At 46.5% G+C, this 24,195-nt stretch overlaps 1 protein-coding gene across 1 annotated transcript in view; it reads left to right on the plus strand.

The window, feature by feature from the left end:
• The window catches only part of LOC149369469 (nose resistant to fluoxetine protein 6-like), a 144,164-nt gene extending 119,969 nt beyond the window's left edge, over nucleotides 1–24,195 (plus strand). The window contains exons 12-15 of the mRNA XM_089577726.1: nucleotides 5,355–5,475; nucleotides 15,676–15,862; nucleotides 21,331–21,473; nucleotides 23,903–24,195. Of these exons, the coding sequence (XP_089433852.1) occupies nucleotides 5,355–5,475; nucleotides 15,676–15,862; nucleotides 21,331–21,473; nucleotides 23,903–24,121 (670 nt within the window). The 3' untranslated portion in view covers nucleotides 24,122–24,195. The remainder of the gene's footprint in view (nucleotides 1–5,354; nucleotides 5,476–15,675; nucleotides 15,863–21,330; nucleotides 21,474–23,902) is intronic.

Raw genomic sequence — 24,195 nt, forward strand, 5'->3', positions numbered from 1 at the left:
TTCCCGAAGCTCTTCGGCAGGCAGCGACGTAGGCGTGCCTTGGGCAGCGGCAGCTACCGTAGCCTGACAACCAAGTGCGCAGCCCGCTCCTGCAGGGAACTCTCCATACTCGTTGCCCCCTTGGTAAAGTCGGACACCGTTCTTGGCGGGCCACGCACCAGTCCGGCTAAGAACTGCTCTTTTACGCCGTGCATTAAGTGGCGCACTTTCTTGGCCTCGGGCATAGCAGGGTCAGCCCAATTGAAGAGTCGCGTCATTAGCTCGATGAACATGGCGACACTCTCGTCCGGCTGCTGGGACCTCGAGTGCAGTGCGATTTCAGCCTTCTTTCTTTCGCTGGTACTAAATGTCACTAGCAGCTCTGCGAGAAGCTCCCAGTTGAAAGATGCTTCGTGGTTCTCAAACCACGTCCTGGCAGAGTCCTGCAGCGCAAAATATACGTTGCGTAATTTTCGCTTGCCGTCCCACTCATTGAGGCCCGCCACTTGGTAAAAGCTAGCCAACCGGTCTTCAACGTTTTTGAACCTGCACCGCGGAACGGTGTGGCGACCGAGGAGCGCGAAGGACGGACGGCGGGGCATTACCAGAATGTTAAGTTGTCTGGCTAGCTGTGGTAGACGTCATGGCCCTTACCGGCGTTGTCAGTTTGCCCAACTCCGGTTGTCGGCCTCGCAGATGGCGGCTTGCCCTGTGGACGGGTGTTGAGTACACATGCTGAGAACTGGTGTCAAGGGTGTGCTCGAAGTGTGCGCACATGGGACGCTACCCAACTGCTCCACCAAATATGTCATCGATGAACGTTTGGCGCACACAGAGCAGGTTTACTTAGACATACAGGGACGTGCAAGACAGCCGGGAGCTCGAGAGATGAAAACGACAAATATCTAGCCCCTAGAATGGCCACGGCTTGCCAAGTCCCAAGTAATACAGTTCGGCCGCGGCACGGCGCCACTGAAGGGGTTAGTACTGTGGCAGTATGTTATATAACAGACTCAAAGCATATCAACGCTGTTTTTAGTACCTTCGCTGGTATGTTGCCATAATCACAAGCTTTGTTTTCTCGGAGATCTGTAATTACTGACCTCATTTCATCTTCGGTTATGTCCCGAGAAGCGGAGCTACTATTCGTTACTGTAATGTACTTAACTAAGGTGTTGAAGGACATTCATTGACCAAGTTCCTTCCGCAAGCAACAGAATGGTTAATGAAAACATTAGCAACCACCTGCGAGACTGTGTCAGGAACAATATATTCAGTTATTGCGGCAATATATTCAGTACAATTCCCGATATAGTTTTGAGAATTCCCTTGCTGCTATTTACCTAAACGTTGGCAGTAATGTTTTTCTTTAGTTCCCCGTCATAGCGACCGGTTTATTTCGGTAGCACTGAGCCTCTTTGCGGTAGTAATTATTACGAATGTTTTCGAAGTTCTGCTAGTAGGAATCTTTCTTTTTCAGGAATTCAAGTATAGATTTTGTCAACGAAAGGGCAGATACCGTAATAGTAATCGACCTTTAATTCTTCAAAATATTTTTTAATGAATTCCATGGATTTCCGCACTGGCTGGAGCTAATCTTGAGTTACATTTATGAGGGCCTTTTGGTGGTGCAAACACTACGGACTAGAATCGTTTCATTGCACAAGTCACGCCAAAAACTTATATTTGGAACGTCAGATTTTTATATCATTTAGGGAAAAAATATTTTGCAGCTCCCCCTGCCTTGCTTATCTGCCAGGGGACGCTGGCGAGGCCTCGTGTGCCGCCTTGACTGCCGGCCGCATTGTTGCGTCGCCGGCCAAATTGTTGACTGCCGGACAAATGTGCACATCAAAGGACGTTTTTATGCGGCTTGGCGCTGCTTAATTGCAATATTGAGGATTTTCTTCGCAAATTCGTGAATGAATTCGTCGCTACTCCTCCTGGCCGAAGCAATAATCAAAGCAATGCACAATGTATCGTTGAAGTGGTCCAATGAAAGCTATGACCATTTCGTCGTCTGAGAAGGTGATAACCAGCGTTCTATAGAAGGCCCAAGGAATCAGCTCTATAGCCACTGCTTGCACAAGGACAAAACAATCAATAGCAGCACCGCATTAAGCAACACGTCAAGGAGCGGCATCAAAATGAAAAGAATGCTGAAATCAATATAGGCTACACTGCGTTCCTTCGCCATGACAAAACGCCGTTCCACAGTGAGCCGTTTCAATGTCAAACTGGCCCTTTTTAACCTTCAGTTAGGTTCTTCTCACCCCCCTCTCCTTTTTCAAAATCTCGCAGATTTTAAGGATTTGGCCCCATTTGATATGTCCTTCTCTCCATACTGTACCATATCGTTCTGTCCGCAGAAATCCTCGTCCTGTGAAAACGCCATCGCCGTCTTGAATACTTGTTTCACTGCGTGTACTAATGTCTACTCTTCTGACAGGTTCAAATAACTGTAAACTCGGGTGCCGAGTCTGAGAAAGTGTCCTAGTGGAAACCGTGTTTAAAAATGCTTTATTTTAATGGGGCAAGTCCACCTTGCCAAAGAGCGCCTTGGCGGACGGTCGCAAATAATTCTGAAGGCATATTCTGAATTTTTTTCCAAATTTTACCATTGTTATGACAAGGCCTTCCCTGTTGTAATGAAGAAAGTGAGAAACAATAAATTTCGTAAGCCTTGGATGACCAAATACTTGTATAAGAGAATAGCAAAGAAAAATGATATGTTTCATAAGTTTGTTCAAACACGTGAGGCTAACGCTTACGCCGACTATAAAAAATATAGAAACAAACTTAATAAAGACATAAAGGCTTCCAAAATGAATTATAACATTCAACAGTTTTCAAACATTCAAAATGACTCTAGGAAACTATGGCTAGCAGTCGCTAATATATGCCATAAGAAACAACCTAAGAACATAATCGAAATTATGACACCCAATGGTAAGCTTCTTGACACTGAACTACCTAATGTAATGAATGAATATTTTGTGGCAGCTGGTAACGTAACCACAGGCTCATCACCACTTGCGTCTAACTATAACAACCTGATTACTCCTTTGCCTAATTCTATAGTGTTCGAACAGGCTACTTCCCATGAGGTAGCGACGTTAATTATGAAGATAAGAGATAATGTAGCTGCAGGACACGATGACATAAGGGCACTTCCACTCAAGTATGTGTCAGTATTTATATGTGACATACTGAGTCATATCGTTAATCTTATGTTAACGGCTGGCGTATTTCCAGATGCCCTAAAAACTGCACGTGTCACTCCGGTATTCAAAGGGGGCGATAAAACCGAAATGTCTAATTATCGACCTATTTCTGTCCTGTCAGTATTTTCTAAAGTTTTTGAAGGTGTCATTAATAGCAGGCTGATGGGCTTCTTTCATAAATATAACATTATCGATAGTTCGCAATACGGATTTATGAAGAACAAATCCACAGAACAAGCTTTATTAACTGTGAAGGAGAAAATTATTGAAAATATCGAACATCGAAGATACACGCTTGGTCTCTTTCTGGATTTTCGTAAGGCATTCGACTGTGTGCAGCATAAACTCTTATTGCAAAAACTAGGAAGTTATGGCATTCGTGGTACTGCGTTAGATTTGCTAAATGATTACTTATGTAATAGATCTCAGTATGTGCAGGTAAATAATGTATCTTCCAATCACTGTGCTATTAGACAGGGAGTGCCACAGGGGTCAATATTAGGACCACTCCTGTTTATCACCTATATTAATGACTTCTCCAAAATACCAGGGTCACCTTATTTAATTATGTATGCGGATGACACTAATATTTTCTTTTCTGCAACTTCCATGTCGGAGTTAGAAACAAGCGTAAATTCTTATCTAAAGGAACTTCATTTGTGGTTGCAAAATAACAATCTAAGTTTAAACCTGACAAAAACCAACTACATTATTTTCAGACCTATTAATGCACTCATATCGCAACCTATAAATATACGATATGCAAACACTACAATAAGTCGGGTTACTAATCAAAAATTTCTTGGCGTTTGGTTTAATGAAACCCTATCCTGGAATGTACATGTTTCAAAGCTAACTACAGAACTAAGTAAAGCTGTTGGATGCCTGTATAAAATTGCACCTCTAATACCTGTCTGGCTTAAGCTAGCAATATATTATGCCTTTTTCTATTCCAGGCTATCGTACTGTATTTTAGTCTGGGGAACCACGACAGCTGCTAACATTGAAAAACTTCACACACTCCAAAAAAGAGCCTTGCGGGCATTAGAAGGATTTTATGGCTTACCGTTAAATTTGCCAACTGCCCCACTCTTTAGAAAATACAGTCTACTAAACACTAAGCAGATTTATAACTTTCGCCTGCTGCAGCATATACACAAAAATCGATTATATGATTCCACCAATGACACCCCGACAATGAGGTACCCCTTCCGCAAAATAATGAAAGTAGTTCCAAGAATCCGTACAAACTACGGCAAACAAAGTTTGAATTATCAGGTACCAACTATTCTCAATGTGTTTAGCGTTAAAACTGAATTTACGATTTCTCTAAATAGTTTTAAGAAAAAAATCAAGAAGCTTTTGTTAGAAACTGACCCTCTACTAACATGAAAATTTCTTAAGGTCGTCTCGTTTTTGGCCTACATTTTGTTCTTTTTACTTTTGTACTGCATATCGTGTTACTTTATTAAGTTACTACGCTTTCAGTCTTTGGTAAATATTTTTTGTTTACATGGTGTATGTTTTCTGTGCAGTGCCTGTGCACCTCTTTTGTATAATTATTGTGTATCTTCTGTTCTACTGACGTTGTCAGTAATGCATGCAGTGTTTCTTTGCTTGCATTTTGTTATGTCATTACATTTATGTATATATATATATATATATATATATATTACATCCCCTGTGCGTTATATTCCGTAGCCACACTTTTAATACAGCGCATCTCCATCTCGTTTTGTGCCACCAATGTCACCAATTTTTTTGTATTTTGTTGCCATGATGTTATCATGCTTGTATGTGCTGCGCACCGCTGCCCCTGCTTCAGGTGTCGGGACCTCGTCAGGCCAATTGGCCTTTTGCCCCGGCTCCCTCTTTCTGTAGAAAGAAAGAAAATAAATTTCAAATTTCAAATTTCAAATTTCAAATAAAAGATGTGTACATTTTTTTTTCGGAAAGAATGCTTAACTACCATTCCTACAAGGCTTGTCGAGGTGCACTATTAGGAGCATTGTTCTCATATAATCGAAGGTGTTCAGGCCAATGACTGAGCTCCCAAACTCTATAGCTTCGAAGACAGAGTATAGCTACTCGATAGCGAAGCTTTAAAATAAGGTTTTAACTTGAGGCTGTTTTTATGTACTGATTTCACAGTGAGTTCATGGACAATCTAACCGACGTCTACATGCTTCCGACCTACCACGCTGCCTGCTATTTCGGTGGATGCATCGCTTTCTATGCCGTTGAACACTACAAGAACAAAAAGATATCAAAGGTAAGGCGCGGAGTTTAAAGAATTGGCCTCTAAAGAGAGTTAATAATTTTGCTTCGTATGCCGCATTGCGTACTATCAGCAACGAATGAAACGCGACCAAGAAAATTGAGGTGGCAACAGAAAAGCACCAACAGACTAGCTCCTGGAGAGGAGATAAAAGCGAGGGTGGCTAACTCTTCCAAGGAAAAATGCTCGCCCTTTCGAAGTGAAATCGCCATCTGGTAGTATTGTGCTTCCCCTGGATAAGAGCTTCATATTTTGCTGTTCGTTACTCAGTTGTCTTGTTCGCGATTCATTTCTTGCTGATATACGTTTTTTCGGAAAAGGTTCAGCGCTACTTTTGCGTCCCCACACATACCACGTGCTATGGCCTCTCAAATACTTGGACGTGGACGCAAATCGGTCTGCCTGGAGATTGTGACCAACTTTTGAAAGTGCAGTCGCTGTGACAAACTTGTGTTGAAGTACCAGAGTGCCTCCGCAATTTCATGACGATGGCCAGTGCTTCAGTACAAATGCAGAGGGGACGAGAAGCACTCTCCTCTCAGTGGAAGAGTGTTCACTAAGGCAGGCAGGGCAAGTCGGCAGGGATGTTCAAATCAAAGAAAAGAGAAAGGCCGCACGTGTAACCTGCGGAAGAGTGCGCGTTGTGTTTCTTCGGGACGGCATGCAGGAGGTAGGGTTTGTGGCATGCCTCAACTGCTGGCGTCCAGGATCGGAGTCCAGGACCGTGGCTCTCACAGCTACTCTTAGTGCCCCTAAACAGCGCTGCATTCTTTATCTGCTTCGCTCCTTTACCGTCAGCGAGCTCAATTTTGACGTGTGTTTTGCGCATGCGACACTTCGAGGGCTTTTAACGGTGAGCCCGGATGCATTACGGCGATAGCAGTATATGGCACGTTCGGTGAAACCATGACGTAATCGCCAGCGACGTCGTTCACGCTTTTCCCAACTACATCCCTCTCTCCCGCTAATCTCTGTTCCTACTCTCGCTCATTTCACTCCAACCTTCGCAAGATCCCCTCGCTGCGTCCCTCAGGCCAGAATCGCGCTTGCTGCAGATGAATAAGCGAGTTTGTGTGACGTGACGGGAGGTCGCATGCAGGCGTGACGCACTACTGCCCTGCACTTATATCCCACCCTCATCCTATCACACCGCGCGACTAGTTACTGCACGTGGTTGCTCTCTCAGCAAAATGCAATTATTACAGATTACCCTTGGCGCTAATGCAATTTCGGGCTGCATAAGAGCAACAATAATCCCCATCACTGCGCAGAGTTACTAAATGCTCCGAGTGGCATCAATGATTCACGCTACACATCTGTCGCGAAAAGTATTTTTTTTTTTTACATACATTATCCAGGGTGTTTCCGGGAGTAGGCTTTTTGAGGTACAAAGATGGCTTCTTCATCATGGTTTGGTTTATGGGGTTTAACAACCAAAGCGACTAAGGCTGTAAGAGACGCCGTAGTGGAGGGCTCCGGAAATTTCGACCACCTGGGGTTCTTTAACTGTGTGCTGACATCGCGCAGTACACGGGACTTTAGAATTTCTCCTCCAAAGAAATTCTAGCCGCCGCGGCCGGGATCGAACCCGCGTCTTTTGGATCAGCAGCCGAGCACCATAGCCGCTGAGCCACCGCGGTGGCACCTTCTTCATCATATTACTACCAGTGTTGGCGGGCATCAGAAAACAGGTTAACGATGTTAAATACGCTGGTTAGCCAATTCTGAATAGTTAACATTTGAACTATTACATTACAGACTTGTAGCTGGCTGTTAGAGCCATATCAGTCTCTAGAATTTCGAAACGCGATTACCCTCCGTGCTCTGGCTCAACAAATTTTGGCCATCTGGCGCCAAAAGACGCGCGATATCGAAAAGCGCGTCTCTGGCGTACGCTTTTGCCAAGCAGTGGCCTGCAGTATTATGAAATAAAATAGAAAATAAAAGCACCACTGCCCCGTTCACCTCACTCTGTGGCGCGACGTCACGTGACCTCCTCTATACCATGTGATCCGGAGCAGCGAGCAGCACGTAGCAACCAGAGGCGAGCATCTCAGCGCCGGCGTAGCAGTGATGGTCCCGTGGCACGTGCTCTACGAGAGGACGTCCAAAGCACCACCCTTTAGATTAGGCAAGGCGCTCCTCCGTGACGTCATCACAGTACGACGGGCACAGGAATTCGCTTTCTTTATGATGGGAGGCTGCTGCGCGCTCGTTCGTTCTCGTGTATCTGCAGCGCTACGTGATATCATTCTCTGAAGGTTTTAGCCCCATGAATTCATGTTGACTTACGCATATAGCGTAATTTCCGGTATACAGTCCGCGGTCGATAGGTTTAAAGACTGAAAATTAGCGGTTTTCGGATTAGGAATATACGTTGGCTATTAAGTATTTTTTACTGGCGCCTAATATTGCCCAAAAGTCCGCACATTTACTTTCTTTTTTTTTTCGGGGGGGGGGGGGGGGGGTATTGCTTCTCCGCTGTGTCTTCACATACCTATTTATTTTTTTTTCAATAATACCTCATTGCCTGGGGCGGACTGAGTAATTATTTTCGGCCAAAAATTTAACCCCCCCCCCCCCCCCCCCCCAGCGGTCTGTTTTCCGCTGGTCTGGCTAGTACTTGTATACTTTTTTTTTCCAAACGCTTACGTTGCGTTCATAAAAAAAAATTGCCATACGATGTGGTTCTCGTAATAGCTTACAGCTTTATGCGTGCCAGCTGAATTGAGCAGTTGCCTTTCAATCTGATAATTAATCAAGCTGTGTTACGTGCAGAGGATATGTTTAATACAAAGAAGAAGTATTCAGAAAACTTTTTCAGGTGTTGCACTCAAAAAGTCAGAACAATCAAGACTCAAAAAGTAAAAATAAATCAAGATTTCAAAGTGCTAAGCTTCGACTTTTGAGCAACTTTTGCTTGCACAAGACTGTGTTTCTATTTTTGAATAGTTTTCCAGGAGAATGTTTGCTGGTGGGCTAAGAATGTGATGCATAACTAAATGAAGGCTATGACCACTTTCACATTCTTCTAAAATGTCATCGTCTTTTATTAGGTTGCTAGTCAGTTTGAAAAGGGCTTGCCTTTGGTTCGGTAGGGAATGGAACTGCACAGCATACTTTTCACTTCGCAGCTTCTGCAGGACGATTTCAGCAGTCAGTACAGCATAAACTACTGGAGGCTGGGGAAACTTGAGCCCTCAGCGATTCATGTTTGATATAATATCTGCATTTTCAATTGTGATCTCTTGTTATTCTACTAAATTTGCTCGACACGCAGTGCATGCAAGTTTTTGAAGTGCCGCATGGGTAGAGTATCCGGCCACGTATGTTATAGCTGGAAGATTTTGTTTTTGTCATTTACTTCAATGCTGAATTTGTGTCGAATGGCCTCATCAGTGTTGACTGCAGGTGCCCCTGAATCCATATCTGGAAGTTCTAGGGCTCTTTCAGCTGAAGCTTGCGTTCCGATTCGAACACTTGCCTGATAGAGACATGGTACTGCGACCTGGAAAGCTGCATATACTTGTGAAATCTTTCCGCCAAGAAGACCGTTTGGAATTTCCCCAGGAGTCGTAGTCGAATGTAAGGTAAGACAATCGCTGGTGATTTTGACCAAGACTTTCGTAGTGAGGCGCAAGGCACTGTGGGTTCCCCGAGTGAAAATTTCAATGTCAAACTTCGAACTTTCCCACAGGACAAGCCACTGTACGATGGTTTGAAGCAATGCAGCTTGCGGACACAATTTTTCAGCATTCAGAGTCTGCAGGTCATCACGAAGCCAGCGTCCTTTGCTGGGCTACTTCATATTAACAATCCTCTGCCAGGTTTTCGACAATCTTAAAAAATTACGCTGTTCCAGCTGAATGCTGCAGCGCGTAGCGTTGACTGCATGTTTCTAGAGCAGCTATGGCTGATAGGTTGAACACTTTTAGTGCAAGCTTAACGTTTCGAATCTCCGTAGTGGATGGGTTGAGGGCCCTTACTGACAGTGTTGGAAAAGCCTTGATAAGTTGATCTTCTTCTTTGAGTGTAGATCACTGTGGGTTTTGAACAAAGCAGTGATAATTTTCGGGCTTGAGTTCAAATTCATAGGTGAAGGAAAAAAACATGCAGGTTCCATAGTTCTTTTGGTTGATCAAACTGTTCCGAGTACATTTCAACCGGTGAACAGGGTCAATAACGAAAAAAGGAGGACGAATGGGTGAGCTGCTGACTTTTGATGACGATGCAAAGAGAACCGTTGTTTTGAGATTGACAGGGTTGTTATCTGTGATGACTGTAATCATGTGAAGCCGAACCTTTTAAAGCTCAATTATTATGCTTCGGAGCACAGTGTTCAGCTGTTGGGCATTGATATGTGCAACTGGCAAAATGTGAACAACACCTTATTGCGATGAAAGGATTTGAATCATAATGACGTGAGCTGTCTTATGCTGCATTTGAATTGTTGCTGGCAGTGTCGATAGTCGTGCCACCCTTATAATCAAAATATGCCCGTAGATGGATCTGATTCATCATGAGAACCACAGCCTTCTCATGATCCTTATTGCACCCACGAGCTTCTTCGCATACAGCAGGAAAGGAGCCTCCTGCTACTCAGCTGCTGGATTTACACGATTTGCAGACACGTCTGCTCGTGGACTCATACGGCAATTTCACACCATCGTAGTTCCGCAAGTACCTATAGGCATGAGGAGAGATGGTAAATAAGAGGCTCGAAAATACGAACAGCTCTGAAGAGTAGCGGTGTGACTTGCTCAAAAAGCGAAAGGCTTGTTCCTTTAAAAAGATCAAAGTATCTAACCACTCGTCGTCTTGCATTTCTGGATTTGCTGCCTCTTCAAGAACAGATAGCACGAGCGTCAGTATGCAACCTGATTTGTCTTCGGGTTTGCGGGAGGCAGGAATCTTATCAAACCTCTCAACAGCATCCAGGAGACGTGCCAAGCACCGGACGTGGTACGGACTTTTTGGAATGATCATGGCATCCAGTTTGGTGACCTCGACATCTTGAAAATACAGCTTTATAGCGACGTTTTCGGTGACTTTAACTTACGTTCTGATTGCTGTAGCACCATCGACAGTCAGACTGAGCAAGTGTATATAGTCATACAGTGAAATAACAGTCCAGAATTTGAAAACCTTGATACATGGTAGATAGTTAAACACTGCCTGAAAATTGTGAATTTTGCTTTTGTCTTCTTCCGCCTGGTGCGTCTCAGTAGACTTACTGATGGCATCCAGCTGCCTCTCGGCGCGTACTCTGGGTCCTCCCGAGACGTGCTTTGGAAGTGAATCAGGTCGCAGCCGTGCGAGCTTCAGCGTGACTTCAATTATTTTGCCCGCCTTTGTATCCGGGTAACGTGTTGCATTTACCGTGTAGGTTGGTTTAAAGTGGCACTCGCAGACCTGGGATAAGAAAAAACAAAGACAATAAAAGCTTTAGACCTTGTTAAAAACTACGCACCAGGCCCGCGGCAGTACAACGACGAAAATTTTGTATAATTTCGTGCGAACTGCATGTCAGCAACACTATTTCGCTGATTCCTAACATATTTAGGCGGACGAAAAGAGGCGGTACTACGGCATTAGCTCGCAACATGCTGCCCGCAGCGTTTTCAATGCAACTGAGGGAGGCGCACCAACGGCATTTAAAGGAATGTTTCCCTTACCACCGACCGCTTTCCTGCAGTGAAGGCCGCACGGTGGGTAGCTTTAATCCGTTGAGCCCTTCTTGCTGGTTCCGAAGGGAAGGCGAAGATTCGCACACGTTCACCACCTTCATAGTTCCCGCAGCACAGCGGCACGTAGCGATGCATTATCACAGCCTGCAAACTTAGCACGCACCTCCCGGCACCGACGCACTTTCGTGGTCATTACTGTACCGGTGCTCACTTCCGACGCAGTGTTGACAGTTTTGCGACACAAGCTGCGCGAAAAAAAAAAAAAACAGAACGGTGAAATGTGCGACCGGGTGTGACTACCATTGAAAAACGAAGGAGAAACTGATGTTTACCGCATGTTTACCGCAGTGCAAAAGCATTTTCCAAGCGAACACTGTGTTCCAGGACGAAAAAGGAAAGAAAAAACACGTACACTAAATTATATTACCCTACTAAATACGTTGTTATACAAAATAATATTTTTGTTTTTGCAGCAAAGCAGTAATAAAAATATCAAAATATTTTCTTAAATTCGGTACTTCTGCTTGTGCTGCTCCGCGCATGCGCAATAGCGCCAAGGTCACAGAGGATGGCTGGAGCATGGAACAGGTGGGGGCACGTCGGCCGCTCCTCGAAAGCGCCGAGAGCCGGTCCTTCGTAGTATGATGACGTACGCATAAAGGAGAGGAGGATATGGAGAGGCCTTAGCTAGTCTAGAGGGTGTTGGCCAAAGACGCGCGCTTTTAGATAGCGCGCGCCTTTTGGCGCGAGATGGCCAAAACTTGAGTCGCTGCACCGAACATAATGTCCGCTAGAAATCATAAAAACTGAATTGTACCTCACTAACGGCCTGCTACAGGTATTTAATTATAACTAGGTATCTAAATGTGTAGCTAGAAAGTTATATTTTGCGTTTTAGTTAGTCAGCGTTATATTTAACATGATGCACCTTTTCTTTGATGTCAGCCAACTATTACTATTCCTCTACTACTGTGCCCAGAAAACCGTCGTTACACATCAAAAACCTAAAAGTAAATATCACTGCCGGTTTCCCTTAAACCGTATATGTTTTTCTTATAACTTTACGTCCTTCCTATAACCACGTTGTTGTTTGCGTTTATGTTAACTAATTGTTTATTGGTGGTTCCTCTATACATGACCATGCTCACAGCGTTCAACCAGCGAGCCCGAATATGGGAGTGAAGGAAATAAATTTTTTTTGTTGAACAAAGAAAAAATGGGCTGGTGGCTCAGCTTTGCTAAGCAAGAAATATTATGGGAAAGCCCAGCTTTTTCTGGCGGACACCACCGCCACGTACCCGAAAATGCGATTGACATGTCCACCGAGCCAGGGAGCCAGTCAACTTTTTCATCGTCAATGGCAATACGAGGTGTGTTAGAAAAGTAATGAGAGTAATTTTTTGTAACCATGACTTTTATTCTTTTTACACATCAAGGTTATCCCCTTCAAAACAGCACCCTTCTGCATTAACACAGCGACGGAGACGTTGTTTCCAATCTTCGTAGCAGTTCTGGAAGGCTTCTGTTGGATTACGTTTCAGCTCGTCTGTTACACTCTTCTGGTTATTATCCCGAGTACCAAAGTGACAGCCTTTCAAGTGGGTTTTGAGCCGTGGAAATAAAAAAAAAAAAGTCACAGGGACTGAGATCCGGTGAATAGGGGGGCTGAGGAACCACAGGGATACTGTTTCTTGCCAAAAAATCATTAACGGACATTGCCTTGTGACAGGGTGCATTGTCGCGGTGAAGTCTCCATGTCCGTGCAACGCCTGGTCGCACACGTGCAACCCGTTTCTTGAGTCTTTCAAGAACTTCACGATAAAAAGTTTGATTGAGAGTTTGTCATGGAGGCCCAAATTCCTTCTGGACGATCCCCCGACTGTCAGAAAAAAAAAGATAAATGAGCATCGATTTAATTTTCGATTTGCTCATTCTCGCTTTCCTTGGACGAGGAGAGTCTGTGGTGTGCCACTCTCGACTTTGGCGTTTTGTCTCGGGATCATATTCAAAAATCCACAATTCGTCACCTGTTATAACGTGATTGAAGAATTCTGGCTCCCTCTCTAGGCACTCCAGAAGCTCAAGACACACCTCTTCTGTTGTTCTTCTGCTGAGTGGTGAGGTTCCTTGGAACCATCTTCGCGCACACTTTCCGCGTACCCAAATCCTGTGTTAAGATTTGGTAGACGGTAAAAACGTTCAAATTCAACTCCTGATTCGTCATTCTCACCGTGAGTTGACGATCTGTCTTTACAAGAGACTTCACTCATTTCACATTGTCATGCGTTCTTGAGGTTGATGGTCATCCCGCACGATCCTCATCATGCACTTCTTCTCGGCCTGCTAAAAAGCACTTGCGCCATCTGAATACTTGTGTCCTGGATAATGAATGTTATCCATAAGCCTTTTGCAACTTTTCATAGGTCACAGTAGCGGTTTCACCAAGTTTCACACAAAATTTAATGGCGAAGCGTTGCTCATACTTTTGCCTGTCCATATTCATAGCGCACATGACAGACGCAACTTCTCTTCAGGCGCTCTCAGCAATCGTATAGCAACTGCAGCAAGTTCAAACTGGTGCTGAGTCAAGGGCACGATCCAGCCTAACTACCGTATGAAGGGGGCGACAGCAGCGCTCTCGGTTCCCGCACAGTATTGCCAGTCTCATTACTTTTCTAACACACCTCGTATACCCAATGTACGCCGGTGGCCAACGCTCCAGTGCCGCGTTTCGGCAACAATGTTGTCAACGCCCACGCGTGTTACTCTAGTGCCATGTTTCTGCCACACCGTGGTCCACGCCAGCGCATGCAGCGCACATCTCTCTGTCAGGGCCACCACATAGCTCAAAGAGCGATTATTAGTTTGATAGCGGTATTCTTTCTGTCACAACCGCCGCATAAGACAAAACACGAATATTAGTTCGATAGTAGTATTAGTTGATGAGGATGATGTGCAATGCACAGCGCGAGAGTGAGTTGCGATTACCTTCACAATTACATAATTGCTACCGGCAGGTTCCTTTGCTAATGGTATCCAAAATTTCTGTATTGCAAAATCATTCACCAATATTTCTTGCATTCAATTCTCTAATCTTTACGCCCGTTTATTTTTTCCAATTCATTTTTTTTCATTATTTCTTTTATCTCTAATTCCATCTTTAATTCCTCTGAATTTCTACCCAAATATAATAATTAGCTTGGCGACCAAAGTTGATCCATTAGCTTTGCCCCAATTTACCTTCTCTGGGCTCTCCTCACTGAACCCTGGCCAATCCCACGTCGTGGGTATGTGCCATGCCACCAAGGAAACAACAACACGAGGCGTGATCGGCTGCGGCAATAGCCTACTGCTCTCGTGCAGTGACCAGCGAAGCTAAACTGTTCTCGACGCCGCGGGTTCGAATCCAAGTCACGGGGATATTTTGTTTATATAGGGTTCGCCCAAAGTCCCCCGCAAGTTTTGCATCACATAAACCGGGGAGGTGGTTTGACCTCGTCAAGTACTCGCTAAAGATGTGGCACGAAAATAACACCCCGACTTGGCAGTACCCTGGTAACGGGTGAGATGTGAGCAACCTGCCGAGCCAGACACACGCTATCTTTTAGTCTGTGAAGAGTTTTTGTGCTGCATGAGACATATTTTAGGAGTATGCAGACAGGAAAATCACTAGTATTTAATATAGCATCGAAGGGCCGCGCCCCGACCAAGGCAGCGCAGACAAATAACAAATCCGAAATACAGGCTGAATTCTTACTGACAGGCTGAGGGGAGTACATCAAGTTCTGGGCGCAGGAACTTTAAGTATTCTGGGGATTCCTGAGAAATATCGGGTGAGTAATTTAGCGGCGCGTACAGAACGTGCGGGCCTCAGTTAACAAAAACCACCCTGCAAAAAGTCTTTGCTAAGGAAAGTATTTTTCCTACCCCTGGGACATTAATGATGTTCATTTCTTGCTTCAATAAGAATATTGCGGTCCCATTCATGGCGTAAAACTGGATTTCATGTGTATTCCTTTCTTTAGAGTTCTGAAAAAATTGCTTGCGGGGATTGCCCGATTACACGGAAATGCGCAAAATCACAACATCCAAGTGGTCTCGCTCAGTGGTGTGGTGTCGCTAAGTGCGACTATGTGCAGCATTCAATTACTTCTGCTGTTCCTTCGCGTGCTGTAATCTACATAATTTTTTTAGAACTACATGGCTGGATACGGCTGGTGCCACCGCAGTAAGCCGCTGGTTTTAAGGTGTAACGGAGTGGACAAAAAGGAAGAAAAAGGTGGCAGGGAACTGGGCAGAGTGATGAGGCGGCGTCTGGAGTAAGGAGGATCGATCACAGGGCCATTGGTCATACACTGCACAGCTACATTGGTGGTAACGATGAAGCACTGACCCGTCATTCTTTTTTTATGCGCTGAAAAAGAAAGATCTGCTTCTTCCCCAGAACCCCCTCCCTAGAGCCCACACGTCGCGGGGCTTCTGCCACAACGACCTTTGGGACACGCAGGGCGCCGAGGCGGCACTGTGGGCGGCGGCCCTGGGCCTGGGCGCGGCGTGCATCTTCTACAAGTACGACTGGACCCGAGGCATCGTGCACGGGGATCTGGCCAAGGTGTTGCTGGCCTTGGGCGACCGAGTCGTGTGGGCCACCGCGCTGGCTGCGCTCTGCTTCCTATGCGTCACCGGAAGGGGTGGTGAGCAGCACATCCGGCGGAAGGGAGTGTCATGGACGAAGTGCCTCCCCTCCCCACACACACACAAAATAAATTGCACACGGTTTAGGCGTAGTGTCCGTCCGCCGCCCTTCTAGCGTGGGTAGTGATGTTAAGTAGAGTGACAAAGTGAGGCGCTTTGTGTACAGTAGCACAAGATGTACGGCGTGTCTGCGCAGTCACCGCAGTGCGTGCAGGTAGGAACACTAGGATGAGGCTCAATATAATGCAAAATGTGGAACAGGCAAAAGGGAGTGGGTTTGGGCCGTACGCCATATGCATCGTTCTGTTCGAGTAAGCCGTGGATGTGGAAGAGGGAAGCCATTAAGGGTCGCGCGTAACTCCCAGAGATGCTCGCTACGTTCTTTTTGCGCTAACTCGATGGACACATCCTAGGCGTACGTACAGAGCGCCTACGGCCATGGGCGTACGCTGGAGCCTGTCTGCGCATGCGCAAGGCGCGACGCGCGTGTGGGGCGCAGGTATGTCAGATACGGGCGCCTGGGCACGCGTGTTCGCGCATGCGCCAGAAGCAGGGTCCGCTTTGCAACAATCGGAGGTCAGCGGGGCTCTCGGGGACTCTTTTGTTCATGAATGGAAGTTCTTTCAAGTTCCCCCAACTTTGCTTGTAATACTTTCAGCTCGCCAGCCATCTTGTGTTCACGACTTGACATTCTTTCAGGCGGCTCGAGAGTTGGAGCGAGCCAGCACCAGGAGCATGGAGATGTGCCCCTTTTCGATGTCCGTCGCGGCGTGTCGTGCGCAGTCGCTCCGCACGTACGCCGAGGAAGTGTTCACTGAGTTGCCGCTAAAGTGGGCGAGGAATAGTGTTTACGAATACGAATAGAGCTGCGTCCCTTGATATGCAGGGCCTAGGAGCGATGCGTGGAACCTGGCGTTCGCCACCTCATTTCATGTGACATTGCAGTAAGGTGGTTCCCATTCAACCTGGATTATGAGAAGGTGTAGTAAAGGCAGCCTGGTGCTGAAGTTGAAATGTAGGGCTTGGGAGCTTTAGCGCGACAGCTTAAGAGGTTCTGTTCTCGAGAAAAGCCGGCGTCGTCGCGAAATTCCCACTGTCTGAGAGGGCAGCTACGTAGTTGTAAGCACCTTCGTCGGAAAAAAAAATCACGATCGAATCACGTAGTTAGCCCAAGTGCGAATTAGGCGCAGTAGCACTTCAGTTTTCACATCGCCTTCGGTGTCCGGATTCACTGTTCACGAAAGAAACTTATTTAGATAGCGATAATGTGTTAATACCCATATATGTAGAACTGATAATTCTCTACTTAACATTATTAGATTCCTGAGAGTCCTCGCACCACCCTTGGCGCAGTAGAAAAGCGGTTAAGCGATGCGCCACTGACCTGCGACTGCACATGCTTCCGCCGGTGGGGCTTGTGAGACGCAGGTTACCCTTCCCGAGCAGCCTCTGGCGAGAAAGCATTCACTGAACTGTCATCTGCCTCAGTGGGCAGTTCCCTTACTTGGTGGGCGGCCTTCCATAAAGAAGGCTTCAGGAAAACAAGCAAGCACCCAACGGCTAAATGCGGAGAATGGCCGCTATAAATTCTAGCGCACAAAAAAGTGGTCCAGTGGTAATCGAGCCGCTGCTCCTTGAGTCGTTAGCCGGGCGTGCTACCTCTGCGCCACTTGTTAGACGCCTTGTTTAAGGCCTTGTGCAACCACTTCATACCGCAAGGTAGGCAAGCGTTGCCCATGTTTTATTGCGTATAATAGCGCGGTGGAGTGTTTGTCGCAGTAATGAGTTTAAAGTCTTAGGACAGAGGAATTGTTTCGGCCTTGGCGAGCAGTTCGGCGATGTTCTTAGAGGTACGTTCGTGTAAATGGCTTGGGAGACGAAAGATGTGGTCGTAGCTACTCCGGTTCGAAACAAGAGGCTGCTGGATGACGTTTCCGCGTACAGCATAAGACCGCCAAGCATTAGTCGGACACTGAAGTATAGCCTGTCGCCGGATAGCGTGTTCAAAAGGCGACATGTTGCGAGGGATTGGGAGCCCGGAAACGTTATGAAGACTGGCCCATAGGGAACGAGACTAGGTAAAGCTGGAAGGGTGGATGTCGGTACTCGAGTTCTCAGAGAAAAAGGCACCCCAAATGAGAGCTGAACCCACATTCTTGAGCTTTCTTGTGGGGCTCGACGAGGTGGGATATATCGGGTAAGGGTGATTCTGGAGCAACCCGATGGGTCGGAGTGAAACGGCGGCCATCCATAACAACCTTGGTGATCTGGCGGAGCAAGGCATTTAGGCGTCTGCGCTAAATACGAGTTAGGGAGGCGTACGGCGGACGGTATACAATGTGAGAATAAGCCAGCGAAAGTGAAATTTTCCGCAGCTGATACTCCCGCATGCCACCATGGTGGCGAGTAATGCGACAGAGAAAGAGAACAACCTGTAGGAGTTATTGGTTTGTTTGCCCAGTCAAACGTCCCGCATGGCGTTCTCATTGGACCAGAAGCCAATTTGTGGATGTCGTGAGGTGAGAGTCGTCATGCAGTTTTATGAGTTGGCAGCTGTGTTCAGCATTTTTGTCGTGACCATTACCAACCACAATGTAAGATTTTTCTTCTGTGATTTGTAGGCCTATTGATGCCATGTAGCGGGTGATAATGTAGAGGCCAGTTTGAAGAGTGCGCTCGATGAGAGCTGGCGAGCCGTGTGTTGTCATCAGCATACATGAAGAACTTAAGGTGCTCCACTTGCCGAAGGATTAAAGCGAGACGGTTAAGAGTGAGATTGAAGAGTGCGGAAGATAGAACGGAGCCCTGAAGGACGCTTCTTGTGAGAGAGCGAGGGGGAGAGTAAAATAAAAACAGTTGTTTGTAACTCAAAATAAAGACGAAGACTTCCGCTGCGGGTAGTGTTCATATTTCAGGACTCCAATGGCCATGGCTGTTTCTTTGCCAAGGACACCAGGTTATGCTAAGTCGTCAGATCAGAGCTGGACAGAGTGGTTTCCCACTACTCCTTCGTGTAGTGTGTTTGTAGGTTGTCTGGTGTTTCGCTCCTGCAGCCCCACGTAACGTATTCCGTGGTATTCCACGGTATTCCGTGGGTCTCTAGTCGCACCACTAGCATGCCTCTTTTGTATTGTTCAGGGAATAATATGCTGTATTTATGTAAATTTGAGGAGCAGCTAGTAGGAAGTTGCCTCCAGTCCCTAGCCTCCTGTGTTCTCATCCCCTTGTGTGTGGGGGGAGGGGGGAGGAGTGGACGCAATGACCGAAAATATTGCAATTTGATGTTGTAGGCTGTAGGCATTGGCGTGGTGTCTAGTTGGGCGGCGTGAGCCTGTGTGCAGTCTGTTCGGTTTCTATGCCCTCGAGCTATGCTATCAAACGACCTCGTTGCCCTCGAGTCCTGAGTGCGCTGACATCCAGGTGATTTGGTGTTTGAGAGATGTGTTAGAGGAGGTGCTGCAGTTTGTAAGTTTGTGAAGCCTCTTATGTGTCCGTCCTGCTAAGAGGCGCCGACATGCCACCTGCGAGTCGGTGATTTTGTGAAGTTCTTGGTTTGTGGCATCCCCGTGATGAATGGCTAGTGCAATCACTGTGGTTTCTCCCTCGATGACTGCGCATTCCGTCAGTGTCATGCTCGTGATTTGTTGGAGATTGGCGGTCACTATGTCCGCCACTGCTATTGGCCTATACTTGTTTGGGTACATAGCTGCGTCTGCGCCGACCGCCTTAGAGTTCTGTCCCACTGTACGGCGAGTGTAGTGTATCCGGGCATTTTTTCTGCATTTACATGAGTGGGCTCACATATTCTTCGGTATTGGGGCTACATGTACACGCGCCTTGTATTCTGGTGATAGATTGGTTGTAGATTAGATAAGCTGTATGTCGAAAGGATAGCCTACATTAGTTAATCTCTGCCTGCTTTTCGCTGTTCTAAAAAGGCGCTGTCTGTGAGATAGCATGGCGGCTTTCTCTATATCTTCAAAGGCACTGTGAATGCCTAGGGCTTCCAGCCTGTCGTTGGCGGTGTAGGGTGGTAGACCCAGGACGTTGTTGTATGCAAGGGCACATATAGAGAGCCTAATAGGAAAGCCTTATAGCTTTTACACTGCTTGCTACTTGATGCGTTAGATAGTAAATGAACATTAATTCTTCAAAATTGCTTTCATGTCATTCTCCCGGCCCACATCTGATTCCTTGTTCACATATTCGCTCAAAGACAATTGATGTGAAGAGTTCTGCAACCTCTGTTTATAGATTTATGCAGGATATGTCATGTCCTAACACGTCGTTCTGATTTCTAGCAAAATTCTCCAAAAGCTGTGATACTTGCGCCACACTTCGCATGTTGCTCCACTAGATACTAAGTGACTCAGAATTCTTTCTGCGCACACAAAGACGACACAATAAGACAAGAAAAACAGCACTGCGCTCCGTCCTGCCTCCCTTGTCTTATTGTGTCGTCTTTGTGTGCGCAAAAAGAATTCTGAGAATCAGCCGTCTAGACCCATAACGCACATTATTAAGTGACTTACATACAAGACCCTTATCGACCCTATCCTAGAATACCGCTGCGCCGCTTGAAAATCCTGTTTGGATGCTTATGTAAGCAGGTGGGAATCAGTTCAAAAGAGCTGACCGGTTGATATTTTACCGATATGACAGAGACTTTCTGTCTTCTCATCTGTCTGAAGTGGGGCTCACTCCATTTTCTTAATTTAGTCGCACTTAAGGTTCTTGCACACGTCAATTAACTTTCCTCGGTTTCAGTCAGTTGATATCAAATCGAAATCTGCTAAACCTTGAATCCACCGCCGCAGTGGCTAAGAGGTTATGGCGCTCGGCTGCTGACCTGGAAGACGTGGGTTCGATTTTGGCCTTGACAGTCGAAATTTGATGCAGACGAAATTCTAGGGGCCCGTGTATTGTGCGATGTCAGTGCACGTTAAGGAACCCCAGGTGGAAGGATTTCCAGAACTTTTGACTACGGCGTCCCTCAAAGCCTGAGCGGCTTTGGGACGTTAAACCACCATAAACCAAAACTAATGCTTGCAGCCCTCGCCCTAACCAGTTCAAATACAATTTTCTTCTCGCGGACCAAAGAACGAAAGAAATTTGGAACCCCTTTCTGGCCCTACTCGTAACCTGCCTTGTAATCAATTATTAGATCCTGCGGTGTGAAACTGATATGTTGCTACTGTGCATTTCCTTGTGTTTTCGCAGTATCTGGCATGCTTATTTTTGCCATTTGTTTGTGAATGTTTTTATATTACATAGCCTTATCTTCATGGGAGGGTGCAGGATATAATAAAAGAAATAAATAGATGCGGAGGAAGCTACGCAGTGAGCAGTGAAAGAAGATTTCCCTATTCGTCACGCGTGATCAGTAATTTTTGTCAGTGTTGCTCACCTTCTGACCGAACTCGCTGTAAAGTACTGTGCCGTGTTCTCTCATGGTTCTTCGTCGCAGGTGTCGTGCAGGGGGCATTGTCGGCCGCCCCGCTGGCGGTGGTGAGCCGGCTCTCGTACGGGGTGTACCTGATCCACTTTCCCTTCTACAGCCTCTCCCGCAACGCCCTGCGGGTCAAGAGGCACATGAGCGTCTTCAGCTGGGTGCGTGAAAGGGGAGGCAGCCGCCCTGCATGAGGCGGATAGTGCCGGCAGAGAGCCTGGTGCAAAAGCTCCACCTGGGGCGTATTTTATAAGCTGTCCTGTTTCCATGGTCCATTTCGTGTTTGCATGGTCCTGTGTCACTGGTCGCTCATATATATCCCAGGATTTCAAGCGTCTATGGAAAGCGATCCGGCCGTTGGGTGGTTGGCGACCTGTCCTCACCATTTGCTGCTGTATATTGCAGCGAATAGCAGCCAGTGGGCAGGTCCAGTCGCCCGCTGCTGACAGAGGGCTGCGGTGCACCTCACCATTGACTGCATACCGCAACCAATGCTTAGGCCCGGTCACCAGCCACCAAAAACGCAAAACAAAACGCGCTACACCTGCCTTCCCAGAAATCATATCGCCTCCTTGCGCGTTTCTTTCAACTTCTTTATTTTTATTTACTTTTATCTGCAGCTGTTCACCTGTTGTCATTGTTTTGTAGTATACTTTCCCTACGCACAGCTCCTCCCACTTTCTTTGTTTCTTCGTTTCATTTATTCTGGTATTCTCCGGCATGAAACACACTTTTCTGGTGTTCAGTTCTACTCTTGTGCCCCCGCCCCCTCTTCTTTTCTATGTTTTTCTACCTTCTCGCTATTTCATTCTGCTGTGCTTATGTATTTCTTAATCTCGTATCTTTTAAGTCTACCTGACTTTCTCTATCAAGCCACTTCCATAGTCCTCCTTACCCGGAAAACAGCTTTCTCAAGCTCCTGTTCGCGGTTTTGTCGCCCTTTCGCCACAGAGCCCTCACCCCCCTCAAGGTGTGCCTACTTGGAGTAAAAGCCGTATTTAACCTCTGCCAGTAAAGAACGCATTGTCCAGATGAGCACAAGTCGTCTTGTCGAAAGGCTGGCTGAGGCACTTCTTCGATTTTTGTTCATTTCGTTTTGTTCTTCCCGCCTTCCCTCTAGCGTAGCGGCCAAGCCTACGTTACGGCCGTTTTTGCTTAGTATCCTCCCTGGAGCGTGAACAGTGTCTGTAGTAGGCTTGTAGGAAGTTTCCGCAATAAACTTTGCATAAACAAATACTGGCTAGGCTAGAGTAAAACACGTTTTTGGGCAAGTTGGTAACATTCTTGATTCATATTGCAGCGAAGAAGCACAAACACACGTAGAAGGAACACGCAGCGTTCGTCCGTGTTTTTTGTGTGTTCCTTCTGCGCGTGTTCGTGCTTCTTCGCGAATCAAGAATGGCTAAGCTAGGTAACGGCTTAGTTCAAAAATTCAGCGAGAGCCGTAATGTCTCCTCATTTTCGCCCCTTTTACTTCTCAACTTCTTTTCTTCTTTCTCTTATTTGTTTCTGCTTTCCATTCGTCTTCTCTCGCTTCGCTGCCCTCCTCCTTTCTCTTCTTCTCTCCTATGGCTTAGATTCTGGAATTCTACAACTATAGCTGCTACAACAGGCTGCAGTGCCGCCTCCACGCGGGGTGGGATCGGAGTAACGGCTCTCGCCGTAAAGAGCACACATAAAAAAAGCATTCGTTCTAGGTGAAGTCCGGCAGGAACCGACGAATCGAATGCGTAGCACCCGCGTCTGTACTGATAGCGGTATGACGAACACGGAAACGGCTTCAGTCAAGAAAGACTCCGGTTAAGCTTGGCTGCTCAAACACCATTCTCTGTTCAGACTGGCGTTGGCGGTCACCAAGAGAGCGCGTGGCTGTTCGTACTGTCGTTCGGCAAGCAGTTTTTCACAGCTGAGAAGGATATCTTGGAAGGTCTTGGGTGATGCAAGATTCAGCGCCCTATCGTTACCTTTGTAACTCGAATGAGTGAGCGTGATGTATGGCGTTCGTTTTTCACTGCAAGACAAAGATGGCGGGTAAATTTATTTTTTGCAGTGAAATCACGTATGTTTGAAGTGGGATGCTTGAAAATACGTGTGCCTTTTTGCAGTTTGAAATGGAGTGCAGTAAGTGACTGATAAAAACGTACACGTGCCAAAACTTGCATAAAAATAATCATTGACATGTCGACGCCTCCCATACGCGGGCCGTTAGTACAATTAACTGAAGGAATGGGTCGATGCATTCAAGAATGATCTGATTTGCGTTTTTGCTAAGCTCATTTCATGTTGTCGTTGTTTGTGCCTGCTGTAAAATTGACTTACTTTAAAATCACAAAATTTTATTTCAGCGACAGCAGTTTTCTTCTAGAAAGGTAGCGAAACCGCATGCTACTGCTCTAGGTGTCTTTTGTTACGTAATTTAGCCTCAGCATGGAAACACTATCTCCATTCTGTCCGTATCTGAATCACCTCGTCTGCACCAAACGAGGTCACTCATCCGTATTCGATGGCAAGACCTGGCGTCTGCCTGCCGCTGAATGGCTGTACGGGTTTTGTGACACCGCCTTTTTCCAGCCCCGTCTTCGATGCGCAGTTCTCGGAGAGCGTGTCGGTGTTCGTGTGGAGCTGTCTGCTGGCTCTGCTGCTGTTCCTGGTGAGCGAGGCGCCAATGGGTCGCCTGGACAAGATCATCTGGGGCACGCGTGATCAGGCCACGAAGAGCGGACAAGCGCCGGTCGCCGAGGTGGCTGACCAGGGGCGCCAAGCGGAAGTGGTCGAACAGTCGCCCGGTGGTGGAAGTGCGCACCCCTAGTAAAGACAAAACTGCAGTACTTGCTACCAGTGCACCGCTTGCTTGTGATTACTCTTCATTCTGCCTGTGACTTC

Source organism: Amblyomma mixtum, chromosome 1, assembly GCF_055824585.1.
Source record: "Amblyomma mixtum isolate Tamu chromosome 1, ASM5582458v1, whole genome shotgun sequence".
Classification (NCBI taxonomy): Eukaryota; Metazoa; Arthropoda; class Arachnida; order Ixodida; family Ixodidae; genus Amblyomma; species Amblyomma mixtum.